Source organism: Mytilus edulis, chromosome 13, assembly GCF_963676685.1.
Source record: "Mytilus edulis chromosome 13, xbMytEdul2.2, whole genome shotgun sequence".
In the NCBI taxonomy this organism is placed as follows: domain Eukaryota; kingdom Metazoa; phylum Mollusca; class Bivalvia; order Mytilida; family Mytilidae; genus Mytilus; species Mytilus edulis.
The window spans coordinates 42,643,177-42,661,359 of record NC_092356.1 but is presented as its reverse complement, the minus strand read 5'-3'; the positions used below and the strand labels follow the sequence as shown (position 1 = coordinate 42,661,359).

Genomic DNA, 18,183 nt, shown 5'->3' with positions numbered 1-18,183 from the left:
TTCTAATTCATTAAATATTTAATTTCCTTAGGTCAGTGGGCACGACTCCTTTCCGTACACATTCCTCTGTTTAAATTGCCATCACTTTTAACATAATTCGACCTCTATTGACAGAACGGCGTAAATTTTTCTTGACGTATCATCCTATTTTGATTCTGACATTGACAGAAGTATAAGGGCGACAACTCAAAGCGATAATATGGAAGACTCCATTTTGGCTGAAGGGGTGTTCTAGTTACAACTTTACGATGTTGACTACATTTTTTTTAAATTCAAATATTGCACATGATTTAAATTATGCAACAACAATAACCCTCAATAGCAGACAGACATAGAAATGATCTCTTGAGTTTCAAATTAATCAATGGACTGGGGAATCCAGAGCAACCATTCAGTCTGATACCCCTGGAGGTCAAGAAAACTATATGCATGCGTATACATAAACAAACCATAGACTTATGATTTGTAGCAAGGACATATAGTAAATGTTAATCTAACGACCTAGATGGTTCTGTATTTCTTTATGGAAGTTCAATATCAAATATCAGTTGCAAAACAGTGACATATAAGAAAACTCTACTTCAGTTCTTATCTGACAGAAATAGCTTTATCGGAATTTGGAGAACTCTCACATTTATCAAAACTGCAGAATTCCCTCTGTGACCTGTTTCTAAATATATAAAAACACTAAATATAAATACTGCTTAATTCTGATTTTCCGTGTTGAAAAAACTAGCATATAAAAAAAGGGAAATATCGAAACATTAAGATTATGAGAAGAAAATTATAAGAAAGTTGTTTTAATTCAATCCCTTTGTTTGTTTTTACCTTTTAAAGAAAAAAAATCTTCTGAATATGAGATGTTCATCAATATTTAGAATAAAATGGTCGACGTGAGGGTATGGGCAGAATTGAAAGGAGTCAATGGTAAAAGTCTACAGATTGCTTGACAGCAATCGTATCCCAAAAACTATCTTTACCAAAGACTTAAACCGGAAGCAGGACAGACGGTCAAATGGACGAAGGAACGGATGCATAGTTTATTAAAAAACAATGATATTGACTAACAGTAATTTTTTTTAAATCATTTTACAAACTTACATTTACAGCTTCATCAGCTTCAAAGTCAACAACAATCTTGTAAGTGTGGAAATCAGCTGAGGGGTCAAAAGTGAGGACATCTTCTACCACTTGTGGGGGTAATGTATCATTGAAGATTCTACACCATGTAACAACATGTGGGTCATCACCTATAAACAGAATATTGAGATGTTTAATATTTCAATTGGAAAAATTACGAGATTTGGTACATGTTAAATAAAAGTTTGAAAGAAAAGATTTGTTGCTGCAATGCAAAACTATTTGGCAATGGGAGACAATAAAACATCTATATATGAATATTTTTCATATAAAAAAATGGCTTTCCTTTTCTGAATAAAACTCTTATGACAAGATTATATCATTGCATCTCGAACCAAAAGGAACTGCAAGCAAAATTACACAAAAATAAGCTAAAAACTATGCAGTATTGGGTAAAAAAGCTGAATGTATCATGTTAAAATATTTCTGATTAATTACTAAAAGGAGGTGAATTCGATCAGTTTTATTATAATTGATCTGGATTTTAAAAAGTAGGAGTAGTTGGTTATCCCAACATATCCACCAAATTTTAATTCCCCCCTCCCCTCCCCCCCCCACAAAAAAAACCCAGAAAAACAATCACAGCCTAGCACATTAATTATTCATTTAGTTCAGTGATGGAATACTTATATTTCTATATTTTCAAGTTTAGAAAAATTGATTTGAATTCACTAATCAAAAAGATATCTACAAAAAAATTATCTTGGTACAAAAAGATAATGAATAATCATATTTTACCTGTGAAAATTTCAATACCACACGATGCTCTAGCAGGCTGTTTTGATAAATCAATAGGTGTGATGACAGCGCCACCTTTAGGGTTTTGCACCACTTGGTACAGAGATGATGTACCGTTATCAACAACAGGAACAGCTTCAGTTGTTGGTGCTACTATTGTACCATTACCAAACTTTTCAGCTAAATATGCCGTACAGTCACAGGCAGTGCATGTCTAAAAATGAAGAATAATGTCAAACATTTAATTATTTGGCTTAGGATATTATCTTGTTTTGAATATGAAGAGTTATATATATAATAGATGAGACAAACAGTTAAGGTGCACTGAAAAGGTCTTATCAATGTAATACTGAATATACATTGAAGGTGTGGATCTTAATCATTTCCAAAAAAATAATTATATTTAAAGGGGTGGCCATTAAAAAAATGCAGAAATTATTTAACCATGGGGTAAAGTTCAGGGTCAGGCGTCATATTTCATATTATATTGATTTTTTTGTTGTTTGATAAATGTCTAGCAGCAAATATTTCATGCATGCTTAGAATGAGAACTAATTAATAATATTTACAATAGGAAGGTGGAAAATAAGGATAAATTGAATATAGGGACATAATTCTGCCATGCATCAAGTCACATAAGGACATGACAAAGAGTTGTTACAAGGGTTCTCAACAATTAAAATATAAAAAGTTTTGCACTCACTGCTGGTATTGGATTTTCAAAACAGCAATAACAGACAGTGACAGACCAGTCAGCCTCTGGAACATGATCGTATGGCATTATTTCACCCTCTGGTCCGTCCCATAACATCACAGACGTGGCAGCCATACCTTCACCACTGGCAGCCTTGATTTCAAACTGTAATTTAAAAATTGATAAGTTAACTTGTTATTTAGGGGCCAACTGAGGCTGACATCTGGGTGCAGGATTTTTGACTGCAATGGTGGCCTTAGGCTGTAATCTGCTCTTTTACATATTCCAGATTTCCATTCTCAATATTTTGCTATAGAAGTCAAAATTTTAAATCTACAACTATAATGAAAAAAATATATTTATTTTTTGCCAACTAGAATATTTAATAACTATTTGAAGAATCTTGGTTTTACTTTAAATACATACTATATATGGAGTCACAGACTGTTTATTCTGAAAAACAAAACGAGGTTAGTGACTGTTCTACTGTAAAGTTATACTATACTGAACTAACCTCCCACTCTCCTCCTAATTGATAGTCAGCTTTTCTGTAGTATCCTGAGGAATACATAGCGTTCAAATTTGTATCTCTTCCTAACTTTATCCATAGTTCATCATCATAAATTTCATGTCCAAGATTTTCTGTACGCATCTTTATGGGCCAGTCCTGTCCTTCTGGATCTCTGAAGCCTATTTGCTGTAAGATTTTCCAATCGCTATCATCGACAATTGATACTGGACGTGTTGGACATGCCTGACCAAATGGAGTCGCCAAATGCAGAATAGATCCTGAAAAATATTTTATGCAATTCTCTTTACAATAAATTAATCTTTTGTAGCTCCTACAAGCTTCAATGGTTTTGTTATATACTGTGGATTCATAATAATTCATGTGATCACCAATTCATGTTTTTTCATGGGTAAAGTTGAACCAAACATTCAAATGTTCAATGAGGTTCAAACTTCCAATAGACTTGTATGCAAACTTTGGCAAATACATGAAAATACTTTTTTTTTCATTCCATGAAAATAAATGAATCCACAGTAGTTGTGAAGGTTGTCACAGCAAGTGAGGTATTTTTGGCTGTGAGAAATGAATGAATATACACAGCCAAGCTTTTAATTCTGTGAATTCATTTATTTTCGTGGGTACCAATTTTCGTGGATTGAGGAAAACTTCCAGGTTCGTGGATATTTGATTTCGTGGTTTTGCCGAAGTCTGCAAACAAGCCATAAGAAAATGTGTCATTCGTTGAACTTTTAATTTCGTGGTTCAACTGTTCTCACGAAATCCACAAAAATTGGTATCCAACTAATAATAATGAATCCATAGTAGTCAGAATAGGGACACATTTTAAAAAAAATTCCTCATTTAGCTGTAGTGCCTAGCTCTCTGCTTATTAAACAACCTCTGCAACAAAACTTTTTGACAAGTTGGTATGTGCCTTTTTTCAAGGCATAACTTCTGTCTTTTTCCAAAAATAACCTAATTATTCAGTGACTACAGTGTCTATCTTACTGTAAGATGAATATTTAGTTCTGTTGAAAAGCATTCAGCATAAAAAAGTTTTTTTTTCACCAGTTTTTCAAAATATATCACAGTTAGCCATCATTTTTTACATACAAACCTTTAGCACTGCTGGGAGAATTGAACCAGACACGATCTCTCTTGAAATCCCAGCCATCAACAACTTTTCCCGGAGTTGGTTTGGTCATGTCTACTAATATAGGTACCGATTCATCTGTTATGGAGAGACCTGCTCCATTTGTGATGATAAACTTGACAACTAGTGGTTCTGATTTCTGTTAATGAATTACATATTATGATATCAACCTTTTACTCTAGACTATAAAGTATTATACTTTGTTTAGAATAATTATTATATGGCTTTGGAGCTGTATCTGCTTACCCTTCAGGAGCACCTAATTATCCCCCTGTTTTTGGTGGGGTTCTTTAGTTTTTCTACATTTTTAGTGCTGTTTTGTGCTGTTGTTTACCATTTGGTCTCTTTTTACTTTTTTGTCATAGCATTGTTATATAAAAAAGAAGATGTGGTATGATTGCCAATGAGACAACTATCCACAAAAGACCAAAATGTCACAGACATTAACAACTATAAATCACCGTACGGCCTTCAACAATGAGCAAAGCCCATACTGCATAGTCAGCTATATTAGTTTTTTTTTTTATTAATTCTGAGTTTATATGTCCCATTGGTATCTTTTGCCTCTCTTGTATAATTACAAATATTTCTATAATTATATTTTGATAAAGACATTGAAGTGCAGAAAACACATATTTTCAGGCAATTTTGTATGTCCAAAAATTTTACATAAACAAGATAGAAGAAAAAAAACACTGAAAAAGGGCTTTGGAAAAAACGATTTATTTATCAATTGGCATGTCTTTTAGGTATCTCCATTAGTTTTTTGGTCTGAATTTATTCACATCTTCATGTCAGAATATTTTATAGTTTAATAAACATTAATTGTTTTTCTCATTGTTGAATGTTGTAAAAGTTGCTTATGGTCATGTCATTTGAACTCTGGTGGATAGTTATCTTATTGGCAATCATACCTTATCTCCTAATTTTGAAAAATATAAATCAAACCACATTTTCTTGTATAAAATGTTTCAAATGCTTTCAGAGCTTACTATACAGTATGGATTGTGTTAATACTGTGGCTTCATTATTATTGGAGGAAAACTAATTTTTGTAGACTTTGTGAATACAGGTGAACCACAATTTAAATGTTCAAAACATTATAAATTTCTATATGCAGACTTTGCATTGGCAAGACCATCCAAATAAATATTCATGAAAATTCAAATTTTACTCAATCCATGAAAAAGAGTAACCATGAAAATAAATGATGAGTCCACACAGTAGTTTTAGGTCATATAGTAACCTATAGTTGTTTAAATCCAAATTACAGCATAATATTGGTGTAAAAAATATTTTATCGAACGATAGAATTTATCATCATACTCCTATGAATCAAACTGTCTTTACAATGGTTCATAGTACAAATGTACATGTAAAACTTACATTAAGAGATTGATCTATGAAACTGTAATCTGTATAATTATTTGATAGGGTTATCCAGCTGACGACCATCTCAGACTCAGCATCTACTGAACAGGATTTATTTCTCCAGATTGATACTTCATATGTGGCTATATCAGATACATCATCACCATACCCCTCCCAATACACATATAGTGATGTATTGGCTTGATTGTAAGTCACAGGCTGAAATGCAAACAAAAAGTTTTTATTGAGAAACATTTCAATAGTATAAGTTTTAAAAAATCCTCAAAAATTGTACACGTGAGAGTTCTAACACTAATATTGGTCTAATGAGGCCATTTTCCATAAATTTTATATTTCCAAGGAGCATAACTATTTAAAACAAGAATGTGTCCACAGTACACGGATGCCCCACTCGCACTATCATTTTCTATGTTTAGTGGACCGTGAAATTGGAATAAATTCTCTAATTTGGCATTAAAATTAAAATGATCTTATCAAAGGGAACATGTATACTAAGTTTCGAGTTGATTGGACTTCTACTTCATCAAAAACTACCTTGACCAAAAACTTTAACCTGAAATTTGCACTATCATTTTCTATGTTCAGTGAACCATAAATTTGGGGTCAAAACTTTAATTTGGCATTACAATTAGACAGATCATATCATAGGGCACATGTATACTAAGTTTCAAGTTGATTGGACTTCAACTTCATCAGAAACTACCTTGACCAAAAACTTGAAGCGGGACAGACGGACGGATGAACGAACGGACAGACGGACGAACGGACGCACAGACCAGAAAACATAATCCCCCTCTACTATCGTAGGTCGGGCATAAAAAACAGTCGATCATCCACAATTATAGAACTTTGTCCAAGATATTGCTGATATTAACCTAAAGTAAATAAACGTAATTAAAGACAACAACACCCATCAATTACCGCATGGTGATTAATTTATTGTGGTCGACATGTTTCGCCAACAAGCGTGGCGTCTTCAGGACAATATTATACATGAAATCAAACAGTGAAGTACAAATTTTGCGGTTGTGCGGTTTGCCTTAACAATAGAGGTTGTTATGACGACGTTATAGATATAAATAGAAAGTGAAAGTGAAAGTAAAATAAGAATCTAGTATAGTTCAAAGAGAAAGTTAGTCAATAAAGTTATTAACGATGTGGTTATCTCCTATTCTTGCACGTCTGTGTAGTGGTCCTCATAGAAGTTTCTAGTGGAAGCAGTACCTCCCTCGGAGCGAAGCCAGTTGAATTGGTACGGGATGGCCAATGGGGTGTTGTCCAATTTGGAAATGAACTGACATTTTATGAGCTACTTCCATCATTTCTACATTATTACCACTAGAAACTTCTATGAGGACCACTACACAGACGTGCAAGAATAGGAGATAACCACATCGTTAATAACTTTATTGACTAACTTTCTCTTTGAACTATACTAGATTCTTATTTTACTTTCACTTTCACTTTCTATTTATATCTATAACGTCGTCATAACAACCTCTATTGTTAAGGCAAACCGCACAACCGCAAAATTTGTACTTCACTGTTTGATTTCATGTATAATATTGTCCTGAAGACGCCACGCTTGTTGGCGAAACATGTCGACCACAATAAATTAATCACCATGCAGTAATTGATGGGTGTTGTTGTCTTTAATTACGTTTATTTGCTTTTATAGTGAAAGACAACTGTGAATACCGCGTGGTATCCACCCGCTATTACCCAACCGCATGATAACCACTTCAGGTGTTGGTTCACAATTTTTCAAATTAACCTAAAGTGTAAGTTTTATAAAAATCTGGCAAGATTTGTATCCTTGAGAACCCTAATGAAGACATTTTACATAAATTTAATATTTCCCAGGACACAACTTTGTGCACCATTACAGAACATCTCCAAGAAAATTAGCGGATACTAGTACAATGTATAAGTTTTATAAAATCTGGCAAGAATTGTGTCCATTGTATCCGTGAGAGGGATAACAAGGCCGTTTTACATAAATTAAATATTTCAAAGGGAAATAACTCTTTTTTTTAAAGTTAATTGTCTACCATTATACAAATTGTGAGAGACATTGCTGATATCAACCTTTAGTATAAGTATTATAAAAATCTGGCAAGAACTGTTCCTTTGAGAGCTCTAACAAGACCAGATGGACACATGGACGGATGCAGAGTATTTCCAAGTCCTCTGCTAACATGGGGGACAAAAATGATTAGGCACTTTAATATATATAGCCATAAAATTACAAACCATATCATAATAGGGTCCAGTTTTTATCCTGCCCCTGTCTGGGTGTGTGGTGTCAACAGTGAATTCATGCATGACCATACCGCAAGCTCCAGATTTATCAGTACCTATATAAGATAAAATAAGTTTGGAGAAATAAACTGTGGAAACAGAAAAATGTATTGTTTGTATAATTACAAACTTAAACAATTGACAACAAATGTGGAAACAATATATAGCTAGTCAAGATCTAGACTTACCCATAGCATACACATAATAGGTAGCTCCCTGTGTCAGACTAGACTTACCCATAGCATACACATAGTAGATATCTCCTTGTGTCAGACTAGACTTACCCATAGCATACACATAGTAGGTGGCTCCCTGTGTCAGACTAGACTTACCCATAGCATACACATAATAGGTAGCTCCCTGTGTCAGATTAGACTTACCCATAGCATACACATAATAGGTATCTCCCTGTGTCAGACTAGACTTACCCATAGCATACACATAATAGGTAGCTCCCTGTGTCAGATTAGACTTACCCATAGCATACACATAATAGGTAGCTCCCTGTGTCAGACTAGACTTACCCATAGCATACACATAGTAGGTAGCTCCCTGTGTCAGACTAGACTTACCCATAGCATACACATAATAGGTAGCTCCCTGTGTCAGACTAGACTTACCCATAGCATACACATAATAGGTAGCTCCCTGTGTCAGACTAGACTTACCCATAGCATACACATAATAGGTATCTCCCTGTGTCAGACTAGACTTACCCATAGCATACACATAATAGGTAGCTCCCTGTGTCAGACTAGACTTACCCATAGCATACACATATAGTAGGTATCTCCTTGTGTCAGACTAGACTTACCCATAGCATACACATAATAGGTATCTCCCTGTGTCAGACTAGACTTACCCATAGCATACACATATAGTAGGTATCTCCTTGTGTCAGACTAGACTTACCCATAGCATACACATAATAGGTATCTCCTTGTGTCAGACTAGACTTACCCATAGCATACACATAATAGGTATCTCCTTGTGTCAGACTAGACTTACCCATAGCATACACATAATAGGTAGCTCCCTGTGTCAGACTAGACTTACCCATAGCATACACATAATAGGTAGCTCCCTGTGTCAGATTGATTCCTGTCATTGTGGTAACTGTATACTTGTTAATATTAGTGACATCATAATCTGTAAATAATTCCTTCTTTTTTTCGACTGTAGCTGAACCACCATCAATCTGTGCAAAATGAGAGTCAAGTCTTAAAAAGTAGATGAGATGAATGAATAATGTCTCTTATTTAAGTGTCAGTCTTTGTAAGAATCAGGCAATTTAGGTAAAAATTAAAACATGATTAGAAAAATCCACCGAGGTTAGAATGATAGCAAATTACAAAGTTATCTCCCCTTATTCGTTAATTTCTAGTGCACTTCAACCAAATTGTATCTTCTATTACCAGAACAGAAAATGGAAATGAATGTTATTTTTGTGCATTACTGCATATTATGAACTGAAACCAATGTCAAATTGGGTGGGTTTTGTTTTGTCATGTTTTCACCACTGCCTGATTCTTAGACAGACTGGCACTTAAAATGAAGGATCATCATTGGCATTCATACCACATCTCCATATTTTCATTTTTTTAAGGAATTAACTTTTAGAAATACATATACCTAGACAGCATCATTATATTACAAATATCCATACCTAGTGCTTTATGTCAATTTTTGTGCTCCTTTTACTATAAAGCTAGGCCAGTACTGAGATTTGATAAAAATTTGCTATTTTTGTAAGCCTAATTCACTATGTATTGTTTCTTAAATTCTCTCCATCTGTTTTCATAAGGCAAACATTTTTTTAACTGAATAAAAGATGATATAAAGCCCTGCTGGAGCTTAAGACCTTTACATATTGTATAGAAACTTGTCTCTTCCTAAGCATGTATGTTGACATGTGGAACATTGGGTCATTCACTGTCTCATTGGGATATCTCAGTATTTCATTTCTTTTCCATTATAAAAGAGATATTCTAGCAAATAACTTACATATGCTTTACAGTTAGTATTATTGGCATCAGAGTTGTTTGACAAAGCTACGTAGTACATCAAAATATCCAACTTGGAACTAAATCCTTCAAACTGAATTTCTAAATAGGTGTATGTTGGAATGTATCTCTCCATCACAATAACCCCAGCTGTAATACAAACAAATTCAATATGAATTATAATATTTTTCATAATAATTTACAACAAATTATGATTTTCTTGCTTTATTTGATAACAATATAATCATGTGAAAACAATTTGATCACATAATGTTAATTTCATTAATATTTTCTGATCTTGTGTCATTATGGAATCAGTGGCTTACACAGGACCTGGGTGTAGAGGGCTTATGCCCTCTTTGATTGGATAATAAATATAATTTTTTAGCAAAGAATTTTTTTAGCCTCACAATGCTCTGCCGAATTCATTCAGTTGTCTGGAATTACCTCCCCTTTCAAAAATCCTGGTATCACCCCTGGGAATTCTGTTCTCTCAATCCAGGTCTTACCTGTTACTCCTCCATCAAATCCAACCTGGAAACCATTTGAGGTGACTGTTGCTATAGAATATGAGGCACTGTATGCCTTTACTGTGAAGTAGTAGATACCAGTTAATGGGGTCAACTCAAGGTCATAGAAAATGACAGTTTTGTTTAGGTATACATTTGTAAATGGAACAACATCATCCCTGGTTTTGGGGAATCTTCTGTCTGTTCCCACGGCAACCTCATAATAAACTACTTCCTGGTTCGGATTTTGTGCCTCTAACTGTGCCTCGTCCACTTGCATTCCAGGGTTTCCTGTAAAATATTCAATAAGTTAAATTCATCCGTCAACACTGTAATAGAAGAAATGTTTCAATTGGTTGTTTTTCTTTCAGTCTTAAGGTAGATTCATGGTATACCGCCATCTTGGATTGAACAATCACAGTAAAAAATCGGTCTAGTTATTTGCCTAAATCTGCAAATTTGGAGACAGATTTGCAATTTGATGGATAGACTGTTTAATAATATAAAGAAAACTTGGCAATTTATTGTATGATTCAAAATAATTAAACAAATATCATTTTCTTTTGCTTTTTGAATCATTTTTTTCAAATGAGCCATTTAAGGGAAGATAACTCTTTTAGTAAAAAATTTATACAGGACAGATAGGGAATTTTTTTCTTTTTTCTTGTAGCAAGAAAACAAGTTCGGTGACACCATTTATTCTTTTTATTTTCTTAAAACATATTACAAAACCTATCTTTTCACAATTTTTTTCAAAATTCTATCTCATAGATTATTTTTTATGCACACAATTGTGTTTTTCCATTAACAATCTAACCAAATTTAGGCAATTTTCAACGACTCATAGCTTGAAAAATAGCACGGTGACCCCTACTTTTTATTATATTTTTGAAAAGAGCATATTAAAATCTTCATTCTGGCTAAGTATAAAAAAAATCTGTCTCAAAAAAGATTTACTTATGATCTACCTTAAATATTATTAAAGGAATGTTTGTTTTGTCCTCATTTTTAAGTTATGTGGTTTTGTTACATTCTATGAGTTGTAAAAACAACAAATTATTGCTTTTCTTTGAGTACATTCATTATCCATTTGCTTCAGTCTTTAAGAAATGAACATCTAATATTTCACAAAATACAACAAATTAAAGCATATAACCTGATAATACATCCACTTGTGCAATGGCATCTGCAGGTAAACCAAATCCATCCCAGTTGGCATAGATAATATTACTGGATGGCAAGTAGTTAATATCGTAGCCTCTAACGTCGCCGTCAAACACCTTTCCTGGTAAAAGTGGATTTTTCTCTATAGTGACACCATCTGATCTTAAGATGTAGGTGTAGTTTAATTTATTGGTCACCTTCACTAAAGAGTAGTACATTTTTCCATTTTCCAAACCTAATCCATCTGTCATACCATCAGTGTTCACTTAAAAATTAAATATGTTTAATATCTTAAATTTGTAATGGATCTCAATTAACACAAGTTTGAATGACCATGTCAACAAGAATGTGTCCCCAGTACACGAATGCCCCACTCGCACTATCATTTTCTATGTTCAGTGGACCGTGAAATTGGGGTAAAAACTCTTATTTGGCATTAAAATAAGAAAGATCATATCATAAGGAACATGTGTACTAAGTTTCAAGTTGATTGGACTTCAATTTCATCAAAAACTACCTTGACCAAAAACTTTAACCTGAAGCGGGCCGAACAGACGTACGGACGACTGGTACAACAGACGAACGGACATACAGACCAGAAAACATAATGCCCCTCTACTATCAGAGGTGGGGCATAAAAATGTCTGCCATGAAGATTTGAAGTACATGAAGCTTACTCACATTTTAAAGTTTCAGACCAAATATATTAATTATTTAGATAATTGATAATAAACAGCTGCACCATGAGTGCATAAAAGGCTGTTGCTTTTTCAAAGAATAAAGATCAATAACTTCTCAATGTCATATCAGAAATTCATGAATAGATAGAAACCAGTCACTCGAAAACTTAAAATGTAAAATTTATAAAAATCGAAATATGAAAGTATTTTTGAGTTATTCTCCGTAAACTTGAAAATACCCTCTTTTTTATTATGAATAAAACCCTGTAACTAGGAAACATAAAATCGAAAATTTATAAAAATAGAAAGGGAGCATAATCAAGTCAATAGATACGGGTATAAACAATTCACCAAAGTTTAAAGAGAAATGGTTAAAGGGTTTTTGAGTTATTGGCCGATATGTTCAATACAGACAAACAACAGTATACCATAATACGTCCTGTAAACAGACATATACTTGGCTGGTGGAATCATTGGACACATTTATTTAAATAGATAGCTCAATGATGAATGTGGCCAAGTAAGGTTCCAACTGACCCAGTAGTTTCAGAGGAGATGATTTTTGTAAAAAGTAACTGACAATGGAAGACAATGACAGAAAACAGACACCTAGTGATGGGAAAAAGATCACACTGGCCCTTTAGGCCACCTGTCAGCTCAAAAATCAACTTACAATTCATTTGCAGCCAATCTTGAACAACAAGACCATCAAGCCTTTGTATCTTCCATTCATAATTACTGACTGGACATGGATCACCTGACATATCCCATGATGCTCTATAAGTGTGGTCTGATGACTGGAAGTTACTGTAAAAAAGATATACTAGCTATTACAAATTATTGGCAAAACTTTTAATCTAAATTTTCATCTTGAAAAACAATGTTTATTTCATTGGAAGCTGTCTGCAAACCTTTAAATTATTGAAATGATATACTGTGTGTTACAATATATATATATAGCTAGTTAAGACTCAGAAAGTATTAAGATGCAATACAATACATGTAGTTACTTGTAATTCTATTGACTAATAACACTCATGCTTTTTGAAAGTACAATCTCCCTTATGAAAGATTTCAAAGTAATGGTGATTTAAAATTTGAAATATTTAACACCAATTCATGTAAATGTGATTCACGTTGTCCTTATACTTTTTCTTTTGAAGAGGTGACAATATGATAATTTAGAGCAAAACCATTTTTCTTTATAGTTTATACTTTATTATGTAAAAGGTTGACAAACTCATAAGGCAGACTGTAATGTTTTTACATCTATTTATAGAGTTTTTCAATACATCAGACACCGTTAGATTTGTCAACATATATTTGTTCCTCCTCACAGAAGTTCCTGTATTTACTTACACATCTCCGACAGAATTCTCCAATACATCAGCGACCCCTACATGACTAAGAGGGTTCATTCCCTGACTTAGATAAGACATATAGAGTCCATTGGATGTAGCAACACTTGTCAGATCAGCACCATTGACTCCTTTTACAGAGACATAAACCTAAAATGCAGCAATTACAAAATAATGGAGAAAAAAAGATAAAGACGAAAAACAATAAAAGCATAGTCAGTTCTTTGGCTAAATTATATTTGATGTAACAACAGAGCCCTTCATTTCTTTTCAAAATTTTTAAATGAGAGTATCCTAAAGAGATCCAAGAGTTGTCCTCTTACAATCCTCTCTCAAGAAGTTTTTTGCATGCACATTGAATGACAAATTTATGTGACGTATAATAAAATTTTCTGACGTCAGACACACAAATCAATGAATGTGTTTGTAGATAGATGTTTTTGTGTTCTGTTAAATTGTTCCTTTTAAAATTGTTATACGATGATGACTGATGTACCCATATTTTGACTATTTTATTTATTGTGTCTGTTTAGTTTACGCATCAATGTAAATATACAGAATTTGACGAGACTGTCATCAAAGTGAGAGGGTTAGCGCTATAAAACCAAGTTTAATCCACCATTTTCTACATTTGAAAATGCCTGTACCAAGTCAGGAATATGACAGTTCTTGTCCATTCATTTTTGATGTGTTTTGTTATTTGATTTTGCCATGTGATTATGGCCTTTTGAATTGATTTTCTTCTAAGTTCAGTATTTTTGTGATCTTACTTTTTAAATCTGAATCGTCTTTTCTGCTAAAGACAAAACTCTTTATCCCCTATTTTACACTCCATTACAGTTAAACTGTACTAAACATTCACTCATGGAAAGTATCAAAAGATATTGCTCAAAAGAGGTGAGAATGAGATTCTAAAGTAAATTTCAATTCTGACATAGCGGGGATCATGGCAAAAAATTTGTTTTTTCAATCAACAGAGGTATTGTGTATGCAAGCAAATGAAAAAATAGTAGTTTCTGGCACTGTAAATTTGAAGAAAACATTCATAATTTATAGTTAATAGTTGTGGAGAAATAAAATACAGGTTTCAATGGAAACATAATTTTTTGTTTTTTTTAAATTGTGTTTATTTATCATTTTATATATATGTACTTGTATCATTGTTTTTTAAATGCATTGTAAAGCGCTTAGAGTAAATGTTTATTTAGATAAGCGCTATATAAGCACTGTAAATAATAATAATAATAATAACTGAAAGGAGAGCAACACATGAAAATTAAGAAATTGAAACTCCTACTACACACTCTTGGTTTCAAACAGGGTCTGATTCTCATTCAATTGACCTTGATGCTAAACATATATTTTTTTCCATCATGACTGGTTTTTTTTTGGTTGGAATAAAAAACATGAAAATGACCAGTTGTGAGAAGTTGAAATGATAAGTAGGTGCACAAATTAGGTGACAACTGACCCTATTAGACAGGTGACGGATGAAAAGAGTTCAATTGTTAAAGTAACCATTGGAGACAGGTGACTCTTGAAAGGAGGTGACCATTCTAAAGGCAAGTTTAAATGTCTACAAATCAAAAACACCATGCACATGCAATAAGTTTGAACTTATAGTAAAAGAATTTTAAATAATTTTAAACTTACCACTCTATAACCAACAAGATTAAGACCACCTATGGTATAGTATCTTACTCCTTCTTCTAAATCTATGTCAAAGAAAGGCTTTATTTGTCCACCTCCAGGTGTTGTCCCAAGAGCTATCTGGTACCTGATGATGTATAACAAAGACATGATGCATAATGCACTGTTTCAGAAAATAAGGCATATTGAGTAATATTTTCAGAAGTGTACACCAAAACATTGTATCTAACAATGTCATAAACAATGGTTATTCAACCAATGACAAGATGCAGTTATTATTATGGTGTACAAATATGGATGTTATGAAGTGTTATTTTATCACTGCATTTTAGAATTCAAGGGATAAATATTCATTTATTTATTCATAGTTTGAAGTAATGTCATTATTTTCTCATCTAGTTTGTTCTAGGCACTGCAAAAGAGGATGACTTGTCTTCCTGCACTATAAAGTACAGGAATTTTAGAGTGCATTATGTCATAGATTTTGTTTTGTTTATTAGAGTACAGTGCTTTTTCTTTTTGTGTATGTTTTGCTGGTTCACATATCAAGAATAAAAGGGTGAGGGCTGAGAACTTTTAAAACTAGTTAAAACTATTTCGCATGTTCCTGTTTCTGTCCCAAGTCAGGACCTTGTAAATTGTTGTGTTATTTCATCTTGAAATGGATTGATAATGATACTTATCTATATGAAACCCTGTTCTTATAGATACTTACAATTTCAGGGTACCTTACAGTTAATGCTGTAGCGGTAAGGTCATTGTTATCAGCTTTAGTGCAATAAATTTATATTCAAGTGTTAAAAAAAAAGAAAAGAAAAAAGAAATTGATTTATCTATTTGAAGAATTTGGTATTCATGGCAGATCTTTCTTCAGTCACAAATTTTATAGACTATTAGCTATAATTTTTCTGTATCTTCAACTGACCTTAGTACTCCAGATTCTGGATCTTGGAATGCTTGCCAGGTGGCTGACACTGAAGTCATAGACTCTGAACAAGTGGCATCCAGCAAATCACATTCTGCAAATTTTAATTAATTCATCTTTATCATTTGAGATACAAAATGGACAGCTATAATTTCAATCTCCAATTACAGCGTAACTTGACCTTTAATGGTTTACTTTTATAAATTGTTATTTGGATGGAGAGTTGTCTTATTGGCACTAATACCACCTCTCCCTGTATATATTCTACTTATAATTGTAGAAAATTATTTAAGACATAAAACATCAAAAGTTCAAAGGATAAAAAACTTAATTCACATAGTTTTTTCACTGACCCCCACCCCCCTCTTAATTTAATTTGGAAAAAATTGATTGACCCATATGGATATATATGTAAAAATCAATGTTGGATGACCAAATCTTGCAGCAGTTCAACCCCCCACGCCCCCCCCCCCCCCCCCCCAATCCCCCACCCCAAAACTATTTGAATTAAGTTGTTTATCTTACATTGATCTTTTGATGTCGTCCCTAACAAGACAAAAACTGCAGTGTATCAATGTAATTCTTTTAAACATAACCTTGAATAAACCCCAAAACTAAGTCAAGCATGTAAAAAAACACAAAAAAGCCTAAAATGTTTCACATGAGACGGGTTTTACTGTAATATGTTCTTACCATCATCAGTGTCACATTTTTTGGCATTCATGGCTAATGTCATCTCAGTGTCTGTGACATCTACCCTGTATGTAGTGTGAAGGTCAATCACTTTACCATACGTTGGTGGTGTCGAGTCTATACCAATCTCAGAAGAGAAACCATAGGACTCCATGTCAACAAAGTTCACTGCGGTCACTGTCACATAATATTTATCACCATGATGTAACTGGTCACCCAGACCTACACAATAAAAAAGATTTCTCAATTAGAATTACAGTGAAATACATGGAAATAACTTTGTAAATTTGTGTGTTAGAGGCATTTTTCAGGGGTTACTTTCATCAGGAATGCTTAAATCCAAAATTTTGAATGCAATAGATTTAAAGAACTACATGCCTGACAACCTTAATGACCAAAAGGTACCTAAAAAGAAAAGCAAAATTTATCACAGGTCAACTTGAATGTATTATTTGATTCTTGTCCACTTCCCAATGATATTGGATTAGAACTTACCTTGGATTGAATATTCACTTATGAATCCTGGGACCTCTGTTCCATTGTAGATATTATTTGATCCTTGTTGACTTCCCATTGTAATGATGTATTTCTGGATAGGACTCTGCTTGTCCAGGAAACCATGCCATGTACACAGTATAGGAGCATTCACCTGTAAACAACAAAGATAAATTATTTTTAATATTTTAAAGTATTACCCCTTTAATTTAATATTAAATGTATATGTTTCACCCCATTTAAAATTTTACAATATTTATTTTTTGCTATTTCTTTTAATTGCGTTGTTTGGTTACTGTCTCATTAAATGTATATTCAACATCACCAAATGGGGTCTTTCATGGGCTTAAATTCATATCGATGCATTTTTTTTTTTACATGTCATTTTCATAGATGTTGAATTCACATGTATAACTAAAGTTATTTTAAGCAATTTACAATATAATCAGGACCTGATGATGAGACAAAGCATTCTCCAGGTGAAGATTTGTTAATAATAAAACTAGAGGTATACTTACCCCAACATAATCAGGACAAGAGACAAAGCCTTCTTCTGGTGGAGTTTTGTCAATGATAACTGATCCTGTAGCTACTTCAGATACAAGTCCAGCTTTGTTCTCTGCCCAGACGCTGATAATGTTTGGCTTTCCTAAAATGCATAGTTTTTGTATTCTGAATTCGAGGGGACAACTGCTTTTGTTTCGTAATAAAAATCTTTTGTTATAAAAAAGAAACCGATTGCAATACATGGTTTGTGCAGTTTTGATTATTTTCATT

At 33.2% G+C, this 18,183-nt stretch overlaps 1 protein-coding gene across 1 annotated transcript in view; it reads right to left on the bottom strand.

Annotated features, from left to right (window-relative positions):
- LOC139501282 (uncharacterized) overlaps positions 1-18,183 on the bottom strand; it is a 98,899-nt gene that overhangs the window by 27,439 nt on the left and 53,277 nt on the right. Inside the window, exons 44-61 of the mRNA XM_071290316.1 lie at positions 17,925-18,055; positions 17,407-17,560; positions 16,912-17,133; positions 16,219-16,312; positions 15,297-15,420; positions 13,645-13,793; positions 12,959-13,092; positions 11,598-11,870; positions 10,442-10,732; positions 9,934-10,082; positions 8,986-9,127; positions 7,882-7,985; positions 5,623-5,826; positions 4,201-4,375; positions 3,087-3,361; positions 2,582-2,737; positions 1,879-2,092; positions 1,102-1,250 (exon numbers count right to left, since the gene is read on the bottom strand). Of these exons, the coding sequence (XP_071146417.1) occupies positions 1,102-1,250; positions 1,879-2,092; positions 2,582-2,737; positions 3,087-3,361; positions 4,201-4,375; positions 5,623-5,826; positions 7,882-7,985; positions 8,986-9,127; positions 9,934-10,082; positions 10,442-10,732; positions 11,598-11,870; positions 12,959-13,092; positions 13,645-13,793; positions 15,297-15,420; positions 16,219-16,312; positions 16,912-17,133; positions 17,407-17,560; positions 17,925-18,055 (3,140 nt within the window). The remainder of the gene's footprint in view (positions 1-1,101; positions 1,251-1,878; positions 2,093-2,581; positions 2,738-3,086; positions 3,362-4,200; positions 4,376-5,622; positions 5,827-7,881; positions 7,986-8,985; positions 9,128-9,933; positions 10,083-10,441; positions 10,733-11,597; positions 11,871-12,958; positions 13,093-13,644; positions 13,794-15,296; positions 15,421-16,218; positions 16,313-16,911; positions 17,134-17,406; positions 17,561-17,924; positions 18,056-18,183) is intronic.